Raw genomic sequence first — 25,163 nt, forward strand, 5'->3', positions numbered from 1 at the left:
AATAATGACTCATGGGGAGGCTAGAGGTTTTAGAGGAGGACTTACTGGGATGTTTCACAAAAGTATAAAAAACTACTGCTCTCTGACTTCTGGTTAGCATGTAGATGGTGAAGGACTGTCCCCTTCATTCAGCCTGTCTCCGTATTACAAATGAAATACTCTGATGTCTGGGACTGGCTTCCACTGAATACTGGGAGAACAAAGTGGATAGAGGTACGGATGGGACAGGACTAGCCACAGGCTGATGGTTGATAGGTTTGGGTGATAGACATGTCTATGTGTGTGTTTAGGTGGAGGGGGGAGGGGTAGGTGTATTACACTATTCTGTCTACTTTTAAAATTCCTCCATATAAAGATATTTCTTCCATGACTCCTTAAATAAGTCAATCTATTTTGGCTGCAAATACCATTTTCCATAGCTACCTAGGAATGTCAATGCTCTATTAATCAATATCTAGGCCACCTCTGGAGCTCTTAAAGCTCTGTGCACTATAAGCTCTCAAGAAAAGAAAATGTTTCTTGTCACTGTGCTGCACATAAATAAATGCTGCCTAAATGTAAATCTAAGATTACCAAACTCTGCTAAGTCTACCAAACCTAGGCACCCACCCATCATTGTATTATTTCTTTAGCTAAAATAAACAGGCATAAATTTAGTGAACTTAATCATGAGTCAGCATGACTTCAGTTCATTGCAACGTATTGGTGACTTGCTTTCTCACCAACCTAAAAACCTGTAGGTTAGAGAAGATGTCAGCTTTGCAATTGGAGACCAGCCTGATTTTCATTCACGGGAAGCTCTGTGGTTACTATCTTGTGTATGCCAGTGTCTGGCACTCCAATAAGGTAGGGATTTCAAAATAATGTCTGCTTTTAGTATCTATCATATTCTAGACAATGACATGATACTGTATCATCAGAACTGAATATATGAGCTATAGGTATCCTATTTACAGCAAGGGAATAGGTACACAGGTTTTAAGTGACTCAAGACTGGACAGGACGTGGCAGCATTGGGTTTCAATTCAATGTCTTTCTGACTCTACTCCTTACATTCTGTCCACTCTTCTAGACACTAGCATTGGTTCTTTAACTCACACAGCATTTAATAACTTGTCCTAAGGTTGGGGATAAAAGCGGGTGAGGGGAATGTAACTGGGGACAAAAAAAAAATAACGATTCTTCTTTCTCCGAATAGAAAGGTGAGCCTGCTAAGGTCTACACAGAATGTGCTTGTGATTGGCCCCTTTAAAAAAGAGAAAAGTTGTTGGGGAGCAGGTGCTCCTTCTTTATGAGAGAACCACATGAAGAGAAAACACAAGTTCCCCTAGGAGGTATGATCCTGGGGAAAAAACAGTGGTAAGCTACTTGAGAAGAACTTGCTTCACAGTATAACTTCATGAGGAAGACAAGACAGTCGCCAGGTTTTGTCCCTTGGGAGCCGCATCTAGGTCACTGAGATGTAGTGAAGTAGGCAGTCGCAGCTGTGAAAGGAGTAGGCGTGCTCTGGATATCTCAGTCTGATACGGGTTCAGTTTCCAAGGGCTAGTTCCTGCTCTGTTCTTTGGTCACAGCTTGTAAGGAGTGTTCTTGCAAATAGGGGCCCTGATCACAGGGGTACGGGGACTGATGAGAGAATGTGAATGATCAGCATGGAAGCAGCCCAGAGGACATCCCCTGTTCATGGGATGCTGCTGCTGCTAAGTCGCTTCAGTCGTGTCCGACTCTGTCCAACCCCATAGACGGCAGCCCACCAGGCTCCTCTGTCCCTGGGACTCTCCGGGCAAGAATACTGGAGAATCCCAGGGATGGAGGAGCCTGGTATGGAGCATTAAATCTATAGAAGGCCAGTGTTATTAAAGAAATGTTAAGTTTTAGGAAGAGAAGGGGAAAAGAGAGTAGTGATTAGTTGTTGCGGACTGTGAAATGGGCAGGTTTCTACACTGTCTTGTCTTAAATCTGGGGCTGTGTGTAGTGAGTCAACTTATCTCTGCTAGTGTAGGGTTATAGCTTTGAGCATGTTTTTTAGGTTAAGCAATTATTTGAAAGTCAGAGATTACACTAGAATTTGAGTTTTCACTCTTAAGTTACTTGACCACAAATTGCTTTCAAATAAACACTTGTTCCAGAATGTCTTTTCTCTGGGGGAAAAAACAGCTTCCCTCAGCAGTTCTTAGGAAAGTCTCTCAATTGAAGTCTACCTTACTACATATAAAGCCACATATTTCTCAACTGGAATGTAAGTCTGTCAATTTGATTTGGAAAAATCATTTTTTTCCCTTGTGTTTTTTGAGGAGTGTATTATAAGTACCCAAGGCTTTTCCATATTTGCGTTTGATGAGAAGCATCCTCAGAAGCAAAACCTTTGGTGTCGTTGCCTCACCTGTGAATAACTGCAAACAAATCCTCAGTTGTTCGAGGTTTGTTGGGAGACACGAACACACTTTCTGCTTCAGCCTGAGAGTCTTCACTTACTGGTGACATCACAGAGTCATCACTCGGTGACGATTCTTAAATTAAGAACAAAGGCATCTTTAGGAAGAAGTCACCTGGCACATTGCTGGGCTTCCCTGACTTGGGGAACAATAAACAGCAGTTACCTGGCTGCCATTTTTACAGTGAAAGAGCTATCTGTCACACTTAGTCCCTCCATAACAAAAGTTTTGATCGTAATTGTTTTAATAAGTTAAAAAGGAGGAGGGAAACCAATACCCAGGGCTGTACTGTATTATGGGAAAGGGAAGAAAGAACACTTCAGGAAGTGCCACGAGACACCTTTCCATTGTGACAAAGGTGTCAACAACTGACCTTTCAATGAAACCTCATCCACACTTCCTTGGGTCTCCTCTGCTCCGCTGTTATCAGAGGCACTTTTGGCTGAAATCCCTGAAGCAATATTCTCCTGCTCAGAACACTTTTCAGGGCATGGATTTATAGTTGATATCTCTGCTTCAGAGCTGATAGTCCCAGGCACTTTGTCATGGTGGTGGCTCATCCCAAGTTGAGGCTTAAGTTGATAGCCTATGTCTGTGACTCGAGTTGGAGAGTCTGACTGAGGTGTGAGCACATCCACAGACTCTGGGGGTGCAGCTTCCTCGTGATCTACAAAAGACAACTTCTGGACCTGCGCTAGGGCTCCATCTGGACCAGCTCCATATTGCAGTGTCTTACCATCTGAATCATTTGGGCGAGCTGCAAAGACCCTCTGAAAGCCTTCCGTGAGAAAGTCACAACTTTTACTTGGTGTGTTTTCTGAAACAGGCTCACTCTCCATCTGCATTTGGTCTCTTGTGACATTTGAATCTAGAAGATTGCTGCCAGCTGAGGTTACCGTTTCTGGATCACAATGATGCTTCACATCAAAAGTACATTTTTTTTCTAACTGTAGTTTATCTGGTCCCATCTCAACTGCAGAGGAGTCTAAAAAGGACAGGATGGTGTCTTCAGTGGCATACTGACATGGTAATGATTTCTTAATCACGTGCGGCCTAATCTTACCTGTGGTGAGAGTGCTTTCCTCCAGGTAGGGGAGATCTGTGTTGTTTCCTTCTTTTTGCTTAACTTCTTCATATTTACTGATGGACCTAAGGTTAACTGATTTCAGGACCGTGGGTGTAATTGCAAGAGACGGTGGAGGATTGGACCTCAGTGTTTCTCCTACTGTGTTCTGCTTATTATGACTGAAGACGTGTAGTGGGTGGCGGTGGTGGAATGGTTTGTTCAAGACATTATGAAGAGCACTTAGGTCAAGATGGGTAGGAGGTATAATTGGAAGTTCCAGATCTTTACTCAGTGACAGAGCACCATCTTTTAAGGAGGGTTGCTGGAGGGAGGATTTCCTTTCTGGGACTTTCGGCTTTCTTTTGCTACCTCCAGGAGACAATGGGCCAGAAAAGAAAGCAGTAGGGAAAGAGGACGTTGGCGTTTCAGACTGGCTGGAGTAGCCGCTTGATGGAGATGCCAGGCCAGCCAGCTTTTCTGGTGAAGCCAGTTTAAATTCATTGTCGACAGAAGGAAGGGAGGGGGTGGTGGCTCTAGATTCTGACTGGGATGTTTGGGATTCAGAACTCTCTGGAGATTTAATGCATTCAATAACGGTGGTACCTGTAGCAGTGCTTGAATTAGATAAAGATCTGTAAGGGTCATTTGTTTTCAAGTCATTTAGAAGCCAGAGGTCTGCATAGTGAGTTGATTCAGCACCTTCATCTTTGAATGGTGGAACATCTGGAGTGTCTAACTGAGGTTCCTTAATACCATGTTCATTCTGGTTCATCCACGAAGGTTCTGGCTTGGGAAGATTGGCATTTTCCATTCGAGAAGGTGTGTTGGAGAAATCGAGAGGCAGCTTCATTTCCCTGGAACTGTGAGGCAGGAGCTGGCCACTGCTTGTCTTTGGTTCTTTCTTCTCAGAAGTGTCTGCATTTCCGTCAGACTTCCTCAACGATGAGCTACGTTTAGGTGGAGTTGGCTTTGCCTTTGGTTTCCTGAAAGAGATGCTTGGTCTCCCCTGCCTCCTGTGGTCTAAGTAGTCCTGCCAGGCACAGTCTGAAAGTGCAGGAGGAACCCCAACGCCCTGGCCATTCTCTGGGCCCAGGGCTGCATAGTGACAGACATAATTCTTACTGCCTTTGAGACCACAGTCAAAGTGCATGGAGGTGTAGTATCCTTCTGTGTCCACTGAAAAGTGAGAGCTGGTGTCGGCTTTGTCCGACGGAGACTTTTCCAGAAAGCTGTCATAAGTGGCCATGCTCGTGAAGCTTGGGCAGCCCAGGCTGTCTGCCTTGGGACGCTCAGGACTAAAATCCTGGCGGCAGGAGGCGTCGTGATGATGGTGTAGGTAATTCCACTCGCTGTCGCTCGTGTTGCTGTTGTTGGGGTCATCCAACAGGTCTGCCACCGTGGAGGTAAAGGAGTTTGTCCGGTGGCCTCTCACTTTCTCTAGTTGGTCGTTGTACTGCTCTGTCACGAAGACACTGGTGTCCTCGTTAGCATGAGGGGCCGTGTTGAGTGACAACTCCGAGTCACAGTGTGAAGAGCCAGTGAGGGGAGGAGAAGCTGCAGGAGGGATCGTCTCTGAGGTCTGTGAGGGGCATGTGGAGCTGCTCCCGCTCCAGTTGCCACTGGATGACTGGTGGTCATCTTTCTGGTCCATGTGGCTGCTGAGGAGGACGCCAGCTGTGGAAATGCAGTGGATGGGGCTCCCAAAGGTGTCTGAGTTGGAGGAGATGTCACAGCTGCCAGAATCCGCAGCCATCCGGGACAGACGCGACCTCCCTCTGTCATTTAACTTGTGCTGGGGGCTGTGAAGATGTTGAGAACAGGCCAGGCTCAAAGCAGGCTGGTGCTCCTGTGCACTGGGGCTGTTGGGGGCCTCACTGCAATCAGTAAAGGTTCTTTCTTGGTCTCCCACGAAAGGCTCCCCCTCTTCATATGCTGAGGGTTTAGCACCAACTTTGGGCTCAGCATCCCCACCTCTGTTGCCCTCCCTGGGAAGGCTCCGAGATCTCGTGCGGCTGCTCACTGCAGTAGTAAACATGGTGTCACCTTTGTCTGCCAGTGCAGAAATGTTGCCAGCAGAATGAGAAAGGGAAGCTGCAATGCTTTGACCCCTTTGAGCTCTGATTCTTCTTCTGGATGGAGCAGCAATCAGAATATCCTCAGTTTGGCACTCCGAGTCCCTGGTTCCAGACCTCCTGTTGACAGTGTTGGAAGGGTCTGGATTTGTGTGCACAATCACATTCCTTTCCCTGGCCACAGGCGATTCATCAGAATCTAGGGCACATGGAAAGCACAGTGAGATACTTCATACATCAGCAGATGAACAGACATTCTGAGAGCTGTTCACAAGTTTGGATGCTAGCATGTTGAAGTTTTTCTTACAGGAAAAAAAAATCAGTGTATAAAATGAGGAGAAAGTTACAATGCTTTGGGCAGTCTCTCTCTGTCCCTTTGCCTCTCTGATTCTCTCTCTCTATATATATACACACAAATACACACTGTATGTATGTATGTATATACACTACTACTACTACTACTAAGTCGCTATAGTTGTGTCTGACTCTGTGCGACCCCATAGACGGCAGCCCACCAGGCTCCACCGTCCCTGGGATTCTCCAGGCAAGAATACTGGAGTGGGTTGCCATTGTCTTCTCCAGTGCATGAAAGGGAAAAGTGAAAGTGAAGTCGCTCAGTCGTGTCCAACTCTTAGCGACCCCATGGACTGTAGCCTACCAGGCTCCTCCATCCATGGGATTTTCCAGGCAAGAGTACTGGAGTGGGGTGCCATTGCCTACTCCGATATACACTAAGAGAAGATAAGTATCTAGATCTCTTGTGAATTCTCTCTCTTCATGATCAAATTACTTTACTCCAGTAGGTCTAATATTTTTTAAGTAAAATACATCTTGTTTTTTTGGCAACTATACACTGTAATTTCTTGATATAAGCATAATGAAATAAAAATCATAGAATTCATTATGATATAATCTTATATACAAGAGATACTATCATAATAATTTTTAAAATTATAGGAAGAGATATCTTAAACACAATGAACAAAAAAAATAGAAAAACTGTAACCAAGGGTATCATGTTATCAATATTCAATACCTTTTAAAATAATTAATGTCATATAGTATATCTCTCTTCAGACAAATCTATACTTTTCTAAAAGAGTCTTTCACTGAATCTTGTTTTGCTTAATTTCTACCTTAAGAATACTTTTACAAGTTAGCAAACTACTATATTTCAGCCATAAAATCTGAATGTGCATGCTGTGCATGCTAATTCACTTCAGTCGTGTCTGACTCTCTGTGACCCTGTGGACTGTAGCCCACCAGGCTCCCCTGTCCATGGGATTCTCCAGGCAAGAATACTGGAGTGGGTTGCCATGCCCTCCTCCAGGGGACCTTCCTGACCCAGGATCGAACCCACATCTCTTTCGTCTCCTGCATTGGCAGGTGGGTTCTTTATCACTAGCACCACCTGGGAAGCCCCAAATCTGAACGTATATGAGTAAATCCATAAAGTCAAGCTTTCACAGTCAAGAATGGAAATTTAAAAAGTAATACTACCTGGCTTACTGAACACAAAACAAGTACACATCATTTCAAAACCTCTATGAGTTACAGTAATAGTTGATGTTTTTAAGGAAGCTGGTTAAAGGCCAGCTTCCATTATGTGTCCATATAATTGGCACCTGACAGACTATTAACCATTAACAGTTTTATACCACACCTATTTCTTGTTGGACTCTTCTGGGGATACCCGAAATGGTTTTCCTCCTCCTCAGTTTTCGTCTCCGCTGTAGCACAGATTGTGAATGAACAAGAGAGCAGCGTATACTAGCTTCTCTGTCAAAACCGACTCCTGCAACCCACAAATAGGTCTCATTAGCCTTTAGGAATGGCAAACAAATTTTCATTTGCTTGGAACACAATGATATTTATTGATTGGAAGGAAGGAAGAGTTTGGATTAAGCCTGTAAACAAATATAAGGGAGACCGTATTCAGCTCTTATTTAAATTATGCTGTAGTACATTAGGCTTTACTTCTAAATGCAGCTCGCCACAATAGCTTGCACTGCCAAAAGTAACAAGCCAAGAAGGAAAATCAAGAGAGAGAGGAGAGAAAAATAACATCAAAGAATCACTCTCACACAGAAATGGCTCCTTAAGGACTTCTACAACCTTTAGTTACTACTACTTACTGGTCTCTTTCTGGGCTTTCTGAAGTGGATATCTTTGCATAGCACAGACAGACACATACACCACCTCTCTCTCTCACACACATACACACACACACACACACACACACACACACACCACCACCACCACCACCACCACCACCACCACCACCATCACCACCACCACCACCACCACCACCATCACCACCACCACCTGTGAGGAAAACAACAACCGAGAGATGTGTTTTTAAAATCATCATGTAACTGCCTATTTCTTCTGCTGCCTAAATTGGACACCTTTTGGTTTAGCAACAGTGTCTCATCAATAAAACATACAAGGCAGTCCCCAGTTCTTCACTTAAGTGGACCTACCTTCTGTACCAACTGTCAGTAAAGCTGGAATTCCCAGTCTTTACACGTGTCATTTTCTTCTGTAAATACAGGTAGCAAACCATGATTCTCATTAGTTTCTCTTTCCATAGTCTGTTGACACACTAATGCAGCCCTTTCAAAACTAGAATGATGGAGGATGTGAGGAACTTGAACTGCCATAAGCCAAAAGTGCTTTGGAATCTGGTTGCCTCATCATGTATCCTGATTGTTAAACATGGGGCAGGATGGTCTTGTTAAACTTTGGTTCGGTTATGTAATGAAACGGTTTGAGTTCTGCTTAGCTTCACAGTAATAACAGTTTCTAGAACTCATGTTGAAAAATCTGAATGAGATATCATATAATGAATAATTTCAAATGCTATCAAAGAATTCATACTAATGAAATTTTCCTTTTTTAGTTCCAACCAGAGATTAAAATCCTTCCTTCTAATCATAATAATTACATTACAGACACAGATATTTTGTGTCGTATGGACATAATTGACAACTTTCTCATTAAAGTTCTTGAAATCAACATATAATCTAGGCTTGAGCCTGAGAGTTCCTGAAATAAAGCAGAAGGAAAGATCTTTCATTTTCCTGAATCACAAGACCTATAATCAAAGGGCTAAATTTGAAAACAAAATTTTACTTACAGTGCCATGAAGAAAGCAGGTGCTGCTAATAATCGATATTTCCAGAACTGAAAGTTAGTTTAAGAGGATGCCAAAATGATCCATTTTGACAGCCATCTCATTTAGATTATGGAGATCAGATAAAGTGCACATCTCTAGGATAATTTATCCTACAAGTTGAATAGGTCATCAGGAAAATTAACTCCCAGCTCACAATCAGCCAATCAACTAGAACTCCTATTTGTCAGGAAGAAAACAGTATCTACCCTGATACCTGGTCATCATTTGCTCCCCATTTTATATAAGAGAAATTTGAGTGAGGTTAGTAATGGCCATGTCCAAAATGCATCCTGAACAACATACAATCTTCAGTTATTACATGTTACCAGGATGGAAGTCACTCATAAAATGGCCATTCTAACCTAAGTTAGAATTTAACTATTAGAGATGCTTAAAGAAACCCCAATGGATAGATCATTTAATTTCTATCTTTGAAAGTGAGACTGTTTTACAGCAACGTTTTGCTTACAGCTAAGGTTACCGCATTGGAAAATCACCAATTCTGAAGTTTTCAATTGCTGCCAATAAACTTTCTAAGAAAAGTCCACACAGGCTTGCCTTTGACTTAGACTAATATCCCAACTGTCAGTACACAGGAGGAGGAAAGCAGAGGGTGAACAGAAGACAAGCTTGCTGGGTTTAGAGTCGAATTCAGCTTTCATCCATGAATCCATGTATTTTTAGGTCAAAAATCCCTAAAAGCAGTGCAGAAGTCTAAATGATCTTTTAAACAAGCCTACCTCCATCCAAGGAAGCATGAAAATAGATTTGATAGTTGATCTATAGAATCATTACTTGTAGTTTTAGAAACCTGGGGCTTGCTGCTTCCTCTCTGGCAGCGCCCCGCCTCATTACCATAGGATTAATCACTGCCACTTCCTCCATTATTTCAGTCAGCTCTGGCCAGAGAGCTGTTTAGTGACTTTTTTTTTTCCCCAGAAAGAAACTGTCCATCATTTACATAACAAGCAGCCCAGCAGAACATATGCAAATTGATGTTCAAAACCTGACAAAAGCATATTGAACATCTTCTGGGTTGTGTCCTGATGAAAAAGGTATTATTTGGTTACAAAGTGGTATTCTTAACTGGTACTCCCACCAGCACAGGCTTTGACCATATTTAATACACTGAATATTCTGACCCGACTGCCCCAAAGGAAACGAACAGAGCAATACCAGTGACGTTGATGGGAATAATGCAGGAAGAAATCACTTGGGCATCTTGTTTCATCTTTTCCTCTGGCGTCGGGAGAGGCAGTGCTTTGCTCCAGTTGGTCTGCTTGTCCAGTGTTGAGGGGATATTGTGTACTGGGTTTTTCGGCCTTTGCCCTAACATGACATCTGTATCTTCATCCTCTGGGGGATGGGACTGCAAACAAAGTACGTTCAGACTCAGCTCTCAGGAGTTTATACACAAACACACATGTAAGGAATTTCAGAGTTTAGTTAAGAAAAATGAGGTCAGAAATAAGCTTTCAGGTCAAACGAAGAATTCCTAGGCATAGTTAGTAAGCACAACTAATTGAAAGTTATAATTTCAACAGTCAAGCAACACAAAGGAAAAAAACTGGCTAAACATGCTTTTCAGGTCAAAGGGAATTAAGAGGAGAGACCAGGTAGCCAGAAATCCCCAAACTTGAAACTGAAGAAAGATGTGAGTCTCTAACCCGCTGAGAGGTAGGTTCACTTTCTGGATATCTGTCTCCCCATAAATTCTTATTCAAACTCTAGAAAGCTCTAGGTGACTAGGATCACAGACAGAAGATGATTTAGATGCCCTTGAAAAGGTTTGGAAAAGTGGCCAGAAAGCCTGGAGTCAGGAGACATTCCAGAACACATCACCAGAAGGACAAGCTGACCTAATCTGAGAGGCCAGATTCAAATATGAGGAGTTAATTTTACTGCAGGATGATAGCATTTATGAATGACATTTAAAAATGCAGCTTTTCAACACTATACACATGGAAAAACAAAAGTGAAGAACTTCCACCCACAGTCGATAGTGGAAAATACAAATTCTATTACTGGAGGGAAAGACTCAAGTGGGTTTCTTCTTCAGATTTGGAAGAGTAAAACAGTCTTAGTTTTTTTTCCTTCACCTTTGCAGTGTGAAGCTTTTCTTCCAGCTGTGTATTTAAAGACCTTGACTTCCATGTGATGTTTGAAAATTCTCCATCCAAACCTTTGACTGCTATTAATATTGTCTAACTTTTATTTCAGGATTGGGCTCCTAGCCCAGATTTTTAAAAAGGCTCCATCCCAAGTTAGATTTCAGGGTTGGGCTTCTAAACCAGATTAGTAAAAGACTGTTTTCACCACTGAACCTAGTATTCTTTCTTTCCACAATTGGCAGGAAGGTGGCTGTATAAAATAAGCATTTTCCCCTCTTATTCCAGTTATGTTTTAATAATACTCTGTGCTAAAAATCAGGCTCATTCAATAAATTCTCATCCTCATATTTGGAAGCATCACACCCTGTTGACTCAGAGGATTTCACATATCGTCAAGTGAACTGTCCTCAAGTCCCCCTAAAGAGAAGATTCCAGAGCCACTTGTTTTAAATTAACCCCCAGCATTTGCTTACCTTGTCAGAGGTATCTGCAAAGCCCCCCAAAACACCCAACAGGATATGATTACCCCCTTGAGAAAAATGTGTTCGCCATGAACGTTTGTTAGCAAAACATTGCAACCTTCTTTCTCTCTCCAGCTTTTGTGCAGATTCCCAGCGAAGCGAATAGCTCAAATAAAGTTGGAGCACAAAAGACTTTGTTTCCTAGGTAACTTCCAAAAAGGAAAAAAAAAAGTTTGGTGCATGCAGAAAGAGAGACAGAGAGGGGGAGAGAGCAGGAGCTGGAGAGACTCCCCCCCACACACACACCAGAGGCCACATTTTGTAGGAGATTCCTTGCTTGAATAACAATGGACTTGGAAACAAAGAAGGAATAGTGACCTGACTACAGTCTCTGACTGGCAGCCAAAAGCACTTTGTATTTAATGGTGACAGGGACAATTGGCTGCCAGAGAATCCTTTTGTCCTGTTCTCTTTTGATTTGAGAAGCTGAACCTTTACAGTTCTGATAAATATAGGGCAAGTTGAAATTTCTTTTCTCTGAACTACAAAGTCCAGGAATGTCGTTAGGTGAGGCTTTGAACAGAGCCTTCATGCAACTGGGGGAGGGGAAGGGATAGAAAAGCCAATGACATTACTGTCTGCTTCATATTTAATTCAAGTTAGGAAAATACTACTCTTTAAACTGATTTAAAAGAAGACCTGTTGGTTAGTTAGAAACAACAGAGTTTTCCATAAAGAAAGAGAGAAGGAAATGACAGCGTATAGAGAGAATGGGATAGGCTGTGATGGAATGTTCTCAAAACCAGTACCTTTCTACTCCATGGGGTCATGTGGCAACATTCAGTGGGGGAGGGCGAACGGGAGCTGTTAAACTATGAACATGAAATGTAAAAAAAAAAATAAAAGAGAAAATTAAAAAGATGCACACAACACACAATATGGTTAAGCCAAATCTGTGATATGAATGAATGAATATACCAGGATAACTTCTTTCCTTCCTTCCTTCTTTCTGAATGCATCTTTGTTTTAGAAGAAGCGGCATAGGGTGGTTAAGAGCACAAATTCTGGAGCTAGACTGAGTTCGAATCCTGGTTCTACCTCTTATTTGCTGTGTGACCAGGGGCACTAAGGTCAGTTTGCTCATCCTTAAGGTAGGAAAAGAATAGTATCTGCCTTCCAGGGCCATTTTGAGAGTTAAATGAGTAAATATATGTAATAGGCTTAGAAGAATCATGGCACTTAATAAGTTCTACATGTTAGCCGTCAGATACTATTACCTATTATTATTATCCTCACTTTGTAGCTATGAAGTAGCTGTGAAATTATCTTTGTACATTGTAACTTGATACCTTTTAGATCCCAGTCGTACTTGCTAATTTGGGAAAGACCAAGTTATTTTCTTAGAGTGAGTTTATTTTCCTGTGAACTATTTGGAAGAAAACGTCTTGTGTATAATTTCCTCGGCTGGACTCCTCAAAATTTGCCTCCTCCTCATATTCATAGACTGTATTTGAAGACAGGGCCAGTTTCACAGGCATGTGACCTGTGCAGTCATGTAGGACCCCGCACTCAGAAGGACTCCATGCTTGGTTTAATGCTGTTGCTATCTTGAAATTCTAAGTTTTTGAGTAATGAGCCCTTGTATTTTCATTTTGCACTGGATCCCACAAATCACATAGGCAATCCTGTTAGAACAATCTAGTAACCAGAATCCCCTTTTCAAGATCTACTGAGAAGGACAGTGAAACTTTTAAACTCTGAACCATGTTAGCTTTGGATTCAATTAGCCCTCTAGTACAGCATTTGGCATACAGTGTTGCTTTAATGTAACATGAATTATCTCTGGATGTGTATTTTCATCTAGTAAGGTTATTAACTCCTAGAGGTCAGGCACCATATTTATCTTTCCTTTCAGTTATCCATGATGCCAGCAAAATGCCTCCTCATTTGTAAGAGCTCAACAAATTATTTGTGTATTTGAATGATACCAGCTCTTTGTGTCTTAACAGTGATGGGAAACCCAAATAAAGTAAGGGTCATGTTCAGTATCTCAGGAGGAATCAGACACCACAGACTCCAAGGGTACTTACCATCCTAAGGCAAATAGGCGAAAATATAGAGGAAACCACAACAACTCTTGGTTTCATCAGAGGCTTAGCATTGGTGTATACAGTTCTAGTTCTTGAGCCTGTGGCAGACGTGTTTCGGAGGGGAGGAACACTCCAGGTCTAATTCTATCCTAAGTTTGTAAATTTTAACTGACAGGGTTGCTCATTAACTTTTAAGCAAAGCAAAAGCCATCTCCTCCTGCCCAGTAAACTTTGCTCTAGATCTTATTTAAGGACATAGTTTTGTGGAGTCTATGGCTCCCTCATTGAAAGCGATTGTTTTGAAGATGTGGTGTATGTGGACAGAGACTAACTGGGCTCTATCATAAGAATCAATCATAGGTAGTGATATGCAGGTCTCAAGTAAGACACTGGAGCGTACAAAATAGAGAGCTCATGGAAGCAGGAAAAAAGGAACCTGAATGCAAAATCTACATGGAAATCGAACCTGTTTGCAAGAAACCAAACCAAAAGTGCTCATGAAAGGATATAAAAAAATTACACATCAGGAAACAGCAAGGCAGAAAATATATTAGTGATATTAATAATAATATAGTAATTTTGGTAGTTTGTCTTAAATCTCCTTAGTCAGCTTTCCTGTTGAATATTTTTTCCGGGAATGAGGGATGAGGAGTAATTTTTATTTCTCATCTGTTTGAGAAACGCCCCCATCCCATTAAACAAGCATCAGGTGACACCTGGGAATGACTAAGGATGGAACAGCCAGAGACTGCTCTGACTGTTCAGTTCTGGTCACCATCATTAAATCGAGGTTTCCATGGGTTATACTCCACAGAAGATTCCTTCTCAGCTAATCAGCCTCTCCACTCTTTTTTTAAATTGCAGTATTTACAATATTGTATTAGTTTTCAGGTGTACGATCTATTCTTTTGATAGTAGCTCCAGCCTCCAGCTTGTGAGGGCTGAAACTAGGTACTCTTGAGCTTGTACGTGTAAGGATTGTGTTCTTTGGTTCCACCACCTAGACACAAGCATGCAAGTCCCTGCAGATGGTCTGTCTATGTAGAGTATTTAAGTTCATAATATTCACGTGGGCTGTGGTTTTATTCTCTCCATGACTTAGTAACTGCCTTAGGATAATGTTTTAGACTTTCCTCTTTCTTGGGTATTTGGTCAAAGGAACTAAAATCATTTGGATTATTTCTGATTAGGTTTTTCTATGGCGAATACAGTAGTTCATACGGTGTTTCCCCTTCCTTTTGCAGGCTTCCACTCTGGCCCTCCCACTAAGTTTGAGAGGCCTCAGACTCCATGTTGCACCATTTTAGAATCAGCCTCCACCAGTCATCTTGTCCCTGACAAAAGATGCTTCTTTGATGCTTTTGCTGTATTTCTGTTCCTGCTGGCCCCATCAGTTACAGCCTCAGACCCTTTCCCTAGCTTCCTGTGGAACTGCTTCAACAAGAGCTGGAGCTGTAACCAGTGTTTAGAACAAGAAATAACAGACATTATACTCAAAAGCTGTCAAAGAAATGTCTTTCGTGAATAATGAAAGAATATTTTCCAAAACCTCAATTTCTCTTGTGGGGTGTGTGTGAGAAAAAGTTCATTTCTGCACTTTCGTGGCTATGAACAAGTATTTTTCTCCAAAGATCTCAAGACTTTCTCCAATCTTTCTCTTACTGCCAAAAGAAAAAAACAATCTACCCACAGTTTACTTTCTTTTCGGTTTTATTTTATATGCTGATGGGGGCTTGTTTTGCCTCAAAACTTTCCAAAAGACATCTGTTAAAATGTTGTGGATATTCCAGCAGGAAATGTTTTGAAAAATTGGCTTTGGTTTGTGATCTAACTGATACCACATGGCATGTATAGCAGTCAACTTTCAGAGCTGATTTATTACTATCATGCTGTCTTAAACACGAGAAATGTTTACTAGAGAATCAATGCTGCGGCACATTTGAATACAGCAAAACTGTCCACTGCAAGCCACTCTGGGCTTCTAGTGAGGTGAGGTGATCTGAGATCTTATTCACATCCTTCCCTGGGGCTTGTTGTCCTTAGACTGAGTCTTTGCGTTTCTACACGGAGTATGACCTGTCTGCGAGATAGAGAGGAACTGTCTGCCTCAGATTTTTCTTCATTGGAGTGTGTGTATGTGTTGTACACAAATAGGAAGTGCTGTGGTCTTTCTGAAAGGCTTAAAGGTGTCTGGCATACCTTCTTCACATATGACTCTCGCTGCTACAGTTACACAGCATCGTTATTCCCTTGAGACTCCTGCTGGCTGACACTGGGCTGCTATCTTCCCAACATGTTTAATAACATCATGTTAAACTCATACTGTGCTTCTCTCTTTCCTCTCTTCTCAACTCCAACCTTTACCAAAGTGTACAACCATGGGGAAAACAAAAGGATGAGGTAAGTCAAAGTCTAGGGCCCATCCCAGGCTCTCTCTGTCCCTTTCCTGGTCTTTCCCTCATAACCACACTCTACCAGGCAAAGCAAGGCCTTCATACTTCCCCAGAGGGCCTGAATGCAGCACCTCACATACTCAAAGCCTTCACACCACACTCCTGGCCAATTGTGAAGCTGGAAAGATGCCCACAGATGAGCTCACATCTCCATGCTGAGAACTCCTGGTGATAAACCCAAAGAAATAAATCTCTCAAGCAGAATTCTAGACAGTGATTGTAGGCTAAGAGGAAGATATTTAGGAATAGGTGTCTATTGAGTTCTTCTTTTAAACACTTTACACACTAATATCTACTTAAAGCACATGTACAAATATTCACACTGGGAAAAATGGCCTTATCATTGTTATGTCTGCTTTTCCAAGTCATACGTTTATTTTTATTCCCTGATATTGGCACCACCGCTTCCTCAATTCTCCTGAGAAGCACTTCACAAAAGGCCAATATGCATATGCAAAGGCACTCAGTATCATTTCTCATCAGGAAAATTCAAGTGAAAACCACAGTGATATACTAGGGGCTAAAATTTAAAAGATTAATAATACCAAGTGTTGGCAAAGATGTAAAGCAACTCAAACTCGCATAAATTGCGGGGGGGAGTTGAAAGTGGTGTAGCCACTTCAGAGACTAGTAGTGTCTGAACTTAAATACATGAACTTAAACAAGCGTCTACCTTTTCTTTAATTTTTTACTTTTAAAACGTTGAAGTATAGTAGATTTACAATACTGTGTTAGTTTCCGATATATAGCAAAGTGATCCAGTTATACACACATTCTTTTTCATATTCTTTTATATCATAGGTTATTACAAGATACTGAATATAGTTTTCTATGCTGTACAGTGAATCCTTCTCTTTTTTTTTAATCTATTTTATATATAAGGGTGTGTATCTGTTAATCCCATACTCCTAATTTATCCCTCCCTCTGATTGCCCCTTTGGTATTCATAAGTTTGTTTTCTATGGCTGTGAATCTTGTTTCTGCTTTGTAAATAAGTTTGTTTACATTATTGTTTAGATTCCACATATAAATGATATCATATAGCATTTGTCTTTCTCTATCTGACTTATTTAGTTACTTAGTATAATAGTCTCTGGGTCCATCCATGTTACTGCAAATGACAGCAGCTCACTTTTTAAACGGCTGAATAATATTCCATCATTCCATTTTGTGTGTGTACATGTGTGTGCATACTACATTTTTATCTATTCATCTGTTGATGGATATTTAGGTTGTTTCCATGTCTTGGCTATTGTGAATAGTGCTGCTATAACCATTGGGGTACATGTATCTTTTGGAATTAGAGTTTTCTTCAGATATATGCCCAGGAGTGGGATTGCTAGATCATATGGTAGCTCTGTTTTTAGTTTTTTAAGGAACCTCCATACTGTCCTCTATAGTGGGCTGCAGCAATTTACATTCCCACCAACATTGTAGGAAGGTTCCCTTTTTTCCACACCCTCTCCAGTGTTTATTTGCAGACCGTGTCTACCTTTTACTTCTCTCTTAAGTATGTGGAAGTGAGAAATATGAGTGTCCACAAAAAGCCTTTCACAGAGATATGTATAATAGGTTTTTTCATAAAAGCCCCCCAAAACCCCTAACTAGAAATAACTACCAACAGCAGTATGGATAAACAAGTTGTGGAGTACTGTATTCACACCATGGAATACTACACAGTAATGAACAAGAACATGCTATTGATACACATAATACTGACCTCCAAAAAAAAACATGTGGAGTGAAAGAAGCCAGATACAAAAGAGTACCTGCTGATTCACTTTTGAATCACATACCACTGACAGCTTGTGCATGAGATCTGCTCCTAGTGAGCAGAGCTTGAATGGCAGTGGCAATGGCAGTGGTACATTTTTCACCCTCAGAGAGGCTTCCTGAAAGACCCTGTGGAACCACAGAGAATCACTCTCCTTTTGATCTCAGCTAGAACCGAACAAAAATTCTCAGCGTGATGGAATGCAAAATGACGTTGTGTATTTCAAAGTTCAACAACCCTTTGTTTAATGGAGTCCTATTAATGAAGTAATTTCAATGTACAAAGCACAATAAAATTATATTTTGAAGCGTATGTGGAAAGTATTCTCCTTGTGGATGGAAAAGAAGGCTACAAGCAGCACACTTCCCACCACTGCTCTGTTGTTAGTTCACAGGAAGTGCTCTGGCCTGTCCAGAAGGGCACCAAACAACGCTCACTGTGACCACAGTCACTGTGATGTTGCTGCCAGTGAGTACCTTTTTCCTCCCTGGTGGCTAGCTTTGCCAATTAGTGGGGTCACTGCCCAGGGCCACTCAGCATCAATCCTCAAAGGTCCCTGGCACCAAATAAAGACATGAGTGGGGGAGAAGCAGGCCAGGCTTTGAAGTGCTGCAAACAGCACAAATAACTTCCCCAGACCATAGGAGCTGGCAGTATGAGTCCCAGCACAGCCCTGAGGTGTGGGGAGGTTCCTCCCTCACCCTCTGCACCCAGCCCTTGGCTGGGGGCTCCAAGGTTGAGGCTGAGCCGGGGGATTCAGTCGCCTCAGCCCTGGTGACTGAAGAGCTTTTGTGCATCTGGTCTCCTGCTAAGGGACACACGCCCCTTGTGACTCAGGCAAAAGCTGGGTAGGGTCCTACTTGACTTTACCACAGCAAAAAAAAAAAAAAAAAAGCCAACCTTCTCGCACATAAGCTGTGCATGTTCCTTCTTTACCTTTCCTCCATTTTTTCTTTTCTTTAAAAAAAAAACTGTCTGGCCACACCGTGTGGCATGCAGTATCTAGCTGCTTGGGCAGGGATCAAACCCATGCCCGCCCTGCAGTGGAAGTGGGGTGTCTTAACCACTGGACCACCACGGAAGTTCCTCGTTTTTATTAATTGGCTCTTTTCAAATTCCAGCTCTATGAATGTTATCACATGCATGGACTCCTGTAATCCTAGCACACTTAGGATTCAGAACATTTCCAACATCCCAGCAAAGTCCCCCCACTCCTACCCCTGACAGCCACTCGTCTGTCCTCCATTACTATGGTTTTGTCTTTCTGAAAGTGTTATATAAATGTGTCATACCTTTTGAGACTGGCTTCTTTCACTCACCCATTATGCCTTTGAGATCCAGCCAAGTTATTGTATTATCAGCAATTTGTTCCTTTTTATTGTGAGTAGTATTAATACCTTACTGTCTGCTTATACTTTGAACAATGAAATGTCTCAGGCATACAAGAGAATGTCAACCTGAGAATGTTCTGTAATGATGTGTACAAACAAGTAATTTTATTGGCTGTTCCACAGCCAGGGTAATGTTTTACAAAGAAAGAAACTAAAGTCTGCGACAGGGAATTTTCTTTGTTACTCACAATATTTAATATAAACCAGACTCATTGGCTAATGCTCTCCTTAGCTATCGTGCTGACTCTTAAGCTGTGTCTGTCAGTTCCAAGCCTATCCTTCCACACACTGCGCTGGTACTGCCAGGACTCTGAAAACATTTCTGCGCCAGCTGCTCCTTCTTAGCTTTTGCCCTCAGAGCGTCAGCTGCTTTCTGCAGTTACTGTCTCTGTGTCACCTCAGTTTCCCATTTGCCATGCCAGTCTTATAATGCCTTCTCTCTTTTAAAATAACTGTGTGCTTTCTGTTTTCCTGACTGGATCTTGACTGATAAGGTACCAAGCTTTGGCTCCTGGCTTGCTGATGTCTGAGGCCTCTGAAGTGCTTGCTACTTCCAGTTCCTCAGTCAAAGGAGGAAAATATGAACAAGTGTGATGTTCCATGGGATGTCAAGATTTTAATGCTCTCTGCAGTTTATGGCGGAGAGCAGGGGAGCCGACATAGCGTCAAAAGCTAACTGCTTCTAATGGCCCTTGACAATGGGTATAGAGGGAAAAAAGTATTTGCTTGGGTCACTCCACAGGCTAGGTGCTGTGCGAACATGCTCCAAGAAAAAGACCATATTGGAATAGCAGCTACAACGTCACAAATTACTTACAGCCATTTTCCCAGATCTGTCTACCTGCTGTGAAGACCAAACGGGTGAGTGAAGAGGAGAGTGTGAGAGGCATCACCACTCCTCCAGTCTTAGATTTGAAACTTAAGCCAGGCTTTTCTCTCCCTTGGATACTATGAAGGAAGCTCTAGAAATGGAGGAAATTAATCCTGTACATACACAGCCTCGTATCTTCATAAAGCACTGCTCTTTGTGATCATGTTATTTCTATGCCCAGAACTCTTCAATAATTTCCCTTGCCTATGGAATAAATTCAAACTTTTTAGTCCGACATGCAAGATCCTTCAAGATCTGGTCTGTTGAAGCACTGCAGCCAAATGAAGCACTGCAGCCAAACCAAACTTTCAAAATTCATGTATATGCACTCCATTTTCTCCTGTCTCCGTGTGCTCGCCCTTGTGGTTTCCTCAGCCTGCAATCCTTTTCAAAATTCCACCCCATCCTTCAAGGTCTTCTCAAATGCTCCTTTACCGTGAAGTTTAATCCTAACAATTGACTCCATTCTAACACCCTATACCAGTTAGATATTAACACCTGACATTCAATACCATATAATTTCCTCTAGTAGTCACGCACTCTCGATGGCAGAGATTATGTCTTGTTCATTTTTGTATCTTCCTAGTACTTACTTCAAAGTGAAGGAATAAATAAGAGGCTACAGTAAGGGAGAGGGTATTCCAAGTGGCAATACTGCTTTGAGAGTGCAGGATATTTTCTAGAGAAGCACATGGAGTTTGGTTTGGCTGAAGTCTAGGGTCTGCATGAAGTATCTGTGGGAAATCCATCTGGAAAGGTAGGTTAGGACCAGATTGTACAGAGGCTGGAGAGTAGCTGGATTAAGGATTTGAAATTATTTCTTTGGGCAGAATGGAGGAATAGAAGGCTTAGGTTTAGGAAAGAATTTGTATGTCAAAGGTTCTCATACCAAAGTTAGAATTTTTCTTAACTGGTTTAAAGGAGCAAACTAGATGAGATAAAGGGAAATACCTAAGCTGAAGCAAGACAGACTTGACTTCTATGGACAGTACCTTTTTGAGACAGGTCATAAAACAACAGAATACTTCTGAGAAACCTTGCAAAACTATGAAGATATTTTGTAAAAGCAAAACAAGACTTGTCTAGGACACTGTGGTATGTGTAATTCTTTTGCAGAAAAGGAAAGGCGTGGTAGCATTTCTTAGTCCCAACTCTTACAAACCAGTAGAATACTGAAATCCCCAATGTGAATGCACGAAGAAAGGGAAAGAAGGGAGAGACCGGATACGAGAAGACAGAGCTGGGGATGGGGGAGAGGGTGAAGCAGTGTGCACCTCCTTATCACCAGGGCAGGTAAATGGTATTGAAACACCCCTCCTGCCAACTCTACTCTTTAATCTCTCATGGCTCAGAACTCCATTCTCAGCCTTCTAATTCTTCTGTGAGCTAGGTTAGTTTTTCTCAGAAGCTGCCTTCTGATAAGGCTGATTTTTTTTTCTTCTTGATAAAAAAAGGAAGAATAAATATGGTCATTATTTATAGCTTTGGACTACGACCAAAGGGGTGTGGGTCAGAATTTGAATGATGTCCGTCCTCTGTTTACTTCTGAATAAGGCTGTTGGAATGTCCCCTGTCTTTCAAATGCACCCCCTTAGTAAGAAGAAAAGTATGATTTTACAGATTCTTATTTTAATATCCCTGGACGCCACAGTGTGGTAAGTAAGGAAACTACTATCAGGCTATGAAAGGACAAAGAATCTCTGATGTTCTTTCCTGGTTCATTGTATCAAGTCTGACAAAGAATATTACTGTGAACATGATTGGAATAAGTTAACTGTCAACCATGATGATAAGGATTTAGGTCTCATTGTTTCTCTGGAACCTGATCAACCTCTGCCATCTCATAGCAAGCATCTCCATCCCATACCACAGAGCCCATTTGACATCATACCCTCCATTGCTGAGGAGGCTTGAAGAGGGACACTTGGTGAGACTGCTGGAGCCTCTTCCCACATTTGCAGAAGAGTGACTTCCATGCCTGTCTATGAGACAGCAGAATCTAAGCAGGAACTTAGACTCCAAGAGTCCTGGAGACTTGACTGCAGGCCAAACGCAGCAATAGACTGTTCAGCTGAAGTGCTGACTCTGATCAGCTGGGGCGGCAGGGACTATGTGGGAAAGAGTGTTGTAACCTTCTTGGGAATGCCTGCCTTAGGTTTGTGTAGGGGAAGAACATGTGAATATTCCAAGTATGTGCAGATCTGAGCCTGGACCAGGGGTCTTGATTGATGAGAACAGATAAGCATTCAGCAATCAGAGTGAACTGCTCTGACAAACTGATTCTACACTCTGAAATGGGAATCTATGCCATGATGGTACATTAGGGGCCAAAGTGTCATATACCATGGCAACTTCTCATCATCTGAGAGTAGATTTTTGTGGGCATCTAAATTTTGCTATTTAAAGTAAATAAACTGTGTACTAAGCATTTCCTGGTTGAACTTACCTTTTCCTGAAGCCATATATGTATCATAGGCATTGTGGTGTAGGTCTCAACTGTGAAATATCTATGGCTAAGAGTATACATTTATTTTTAACTTTATATTTTGAAATAATTTTAAACTTAGCAGGGAAGTCATCAAGAAATAGAGTACATATAATCCTTATCTAGGTTTTCCTAATGTTAACATCTCACATAACCATAGTACACTTATTGAAACCAGGAAATTAACATTGATAAATACTATTAACTAATATAGTAACCTATATTCTATACTATAGTATACTATATTCTATCAGTTTTCCCAATAATGTCATTTCTCTGGTCCAGGATTCAATCCAGGATCTCACATTGGGTTTAGCTGTCAAATCTCCTTAGTCTCCTTCAGTTTGTGATAGTCCCTCAGTCTTTGCCTTCTGTGACCTTAATACTTTTGAACAGTACTGGCCAATTATTTGCTAGAATGTCCTTCAAGTTGGAGTTCTATAATATTGTCTTGTCATTAGATTGAAGTTACTAAATTTTGGCAAGAACCCCACAGAAGTATTATCTCAGTGCTTCCTGTCAGGGGGTTCTTGCATAGGCATGCCTATTTACTGCTGATGTTAACTTTGATCCCTGGGTTAAGATTGTGTCTGCCAGATGTTTGCAGCTCAAGTTATTTTCTCTTTTGTAATTTTTTTTTTGTATTTTTGTATTTTCTCTTTGTAATCAACAAGTATCTTGTGGGGAGAAACTTTGAAACTATGCAAGTATCCTGTTTCTCAACGTAATAACCCAACTATTTTAGCATCCAGTGATTATTGCCTGTAAAAAAGTTTGCTGTCACATTTGGCTAAATGGTGATTTAAAACACCTTTCATCACTATTTCTACATTTATTAGTTAGAATTCTTTGGTAAGGAATAGCTACTCACCCCAATGTATTTATTTACTTATCCCAGTTTACTTATGTCAGTATAGACTCCTGGATATTTCTTTTATGCTGTGTCTTATAATCTATTACTATCATTATTTTACTGTCCCAGATTTGGCCATTGGGAGCTCCTTCAAGTTGGTTCTTGGGCCCTTTTCACATGGCATTATTATTATTATTTTAGTACTTTCTTGCCTTCTGGCCTCTCAAGATATTCCAGGCTTGTTTTCTATTTTCCCCAGCCCAGTCCTAGAAAGGAGTCCTGGTTTCTTTTATTACAGAGTGGTATTTAGAAGCAAGTTCTAGGTATTAGATATGCTTAAATATTACCAGAGTGTCATTGCTTCAAGGCACTCTCAGATGACAGAGCTAGGAAGTACGGTTGAATACTCGTAAATGCATATGTGCACATATTTTGTGCCTAACTACCTGCATATGTATGTGTGTGTATGTGTGTGAAAATACATGTATGAATTTATACTGGTACTTTAGATTCTAATCTAACACCAAGGGATTCATTCTTGATGTCCCTCTTTCCTTATGTGGAACTCCTTTCTCCAAAGGTGACAAACTCTAATTATCCACAAAGTATTTGTTCAATCCTAGTATACACAAAAAGTAGTTTCAGAATTTCTAACTCGTTCTCTTGTAAAGAAGAAATTTACCAACTAAAGTACAATATTTGTACTTTAGTCTACACTGTTTCTTCAGGTGTGGGGGCTCCCCAAGGAGCTCTCATGTGCGAATGGGGTCTCGGGCTTCCACGTCACTGTGGAGGGAAGAGCTTGAGGAGGATCCAGATGGAGACCTGCTTCTCCCACAATCAAATCATCTACCTCTACAGCCAGTTCACCAGCCTGGACAAAGGTGAGAATGGGACCCTCAGCTGGGAAGATTTCCAGTGGATTCCAGAACTTGTCATCAAGCCACCAGGAGACTGACTCATCAGTGCCTTCTTTCCAGAGGGAAAAGATCAGGCAGGCTTCTGTGGCTTCATAAAATTTTTGGCTCATTTCTGATCCACTGAAAATAGTGCAAAGTGCAAAGATAAGAATGGACCAGAACCACTTAACAGCCGAAGCAACAAACTGTACTTTGCTTTTCGACTCTATGATTTGGATAAAAATGACAAAATCTTCCACAATGAGCTATTCCAGGTTCTTTGCATGATGGCTGGAGTGAATGTCTCGGATGAGCAGCTGGGTGGCATCACAGACAGGACCATTCAGGAGGCTGATCTAGGGAGGGATGGTGCCATATCTTTTGAAGAATTTGTTAAGGCTTTGGAGAAGGTGGACGTCAAGCAGAAAGTGAGCATCTGATTTCTTGACTAAAAGGCCAAGGCCAGACCATTCCCTGCTCTCTAGTATCTAAGAACTGGACGTGAGAGTCCTCCTGTCTCCCAGCCCTCCCTCTCCCCTATTATCTATCCAAGATACTACAGCTCTTGTGTGGCAACCTCCCTTTGGTGTACACAGGGCATTACAGAACAGCACAGTCCATTTCTGTTCAGTATCTATTCACCAGTTCCCCATTTATAAATATCACTCCCCCATCCAGTTATGCTGCTGAATGCTACACATCCACCTAGTCTGAGAAAGTGAGAGAGCGACTCCAGCCAAGAAGCAGCCAGGCAAGCTCTGTTACTGATACAGACCGTAGCCACCTCATTGTCCCTCCTCAGCATGCAACTTCGGCCTTTCCCACATGGCCTTTGCTTCCTGTTTCTCTATCACCCAGTCAACCATTGCCTTGATCTTTCAGTCTGCATATGCTTTGTCATGCCTCCAAATCTCTTCTCTTAAATGTATGTCTAACTTGACAAGATGCTTCTGTGGCCTGGCAGCTTTTATTTAACCTTTGCTCATAAATGAGGCTCTGGGATGTTGTCTCCCCAGGAGCATTC

General features: G+C 41.7%; 1 protein-coding gene and 1 pseudogene across 5 annotated transcripts in view; one reads left to right on the forward strand and one right to left on the reverse strand.

The window, feature by feature from the left end:
* NHS (NHS actin remodeling regulator) overlaps positions 1-25,163 on the reverse strand; it is a 356,345-nt gene that overhangs the window by 4,317 nt on the left and 326,865 nt on the right. For 2 of the 4 annotated variants that reach the window (XM_081564688.1, XM_081564692.1), the window contains exons 4-8: positions 12,133-12,195; positions 9,928-10,120; positions 7,237-7,368; positions 2,809-5,772; positions 2,384-2,510 (exon numbers count right to left, since the gene is read on the reverse strand). In XM_081564688.1, coding sequence (XP_081420814.1) covers positions 2,384-2,510; positions 2,809-5,772; positions 7,237-7,368; positions 9,928-10,120; positions 12,133-12,195 — 3,479 coding nt within the window. The remainder of the gene's footprint in view (positions 1-2,383; positions 2,511-2,808; positions 5,773-7,236; positions 7,369-9,927; positions 10,121-12,132; positions 12,196-25,163) is intronic. The other 2 variants (XM_081564689.1, XM_081564690.1) reach the window with 2 other exon arrangements.
* On the forward strand, positions 18,593-24,591 carry LOC145536503 (calcineurin B homologous protein 1 pseudogene; annotated as a pseudogene). The gene has a single exon (XR_014075861.1). The product of XR_014075861.1 is annotated as a calcineurin B homologous protein 1 pseudogene (transcript).

Source organism: Giraffa tippelskirchi, chromosome X, assembly GCF_054371585.1.
Source record: "Giraffa tippelskirchi isolate mGirTip1 chromosome X, T2T-mGirTip1v1.2.pri, whole genome shotgun sequence".
Classification (NCBI taxonomy): Eukaryota; Metazoa; Chordata; class Mammalia; order Artiodactyla; family Giraffidae; genus Giraffa; species Giraffa tippelskirchi.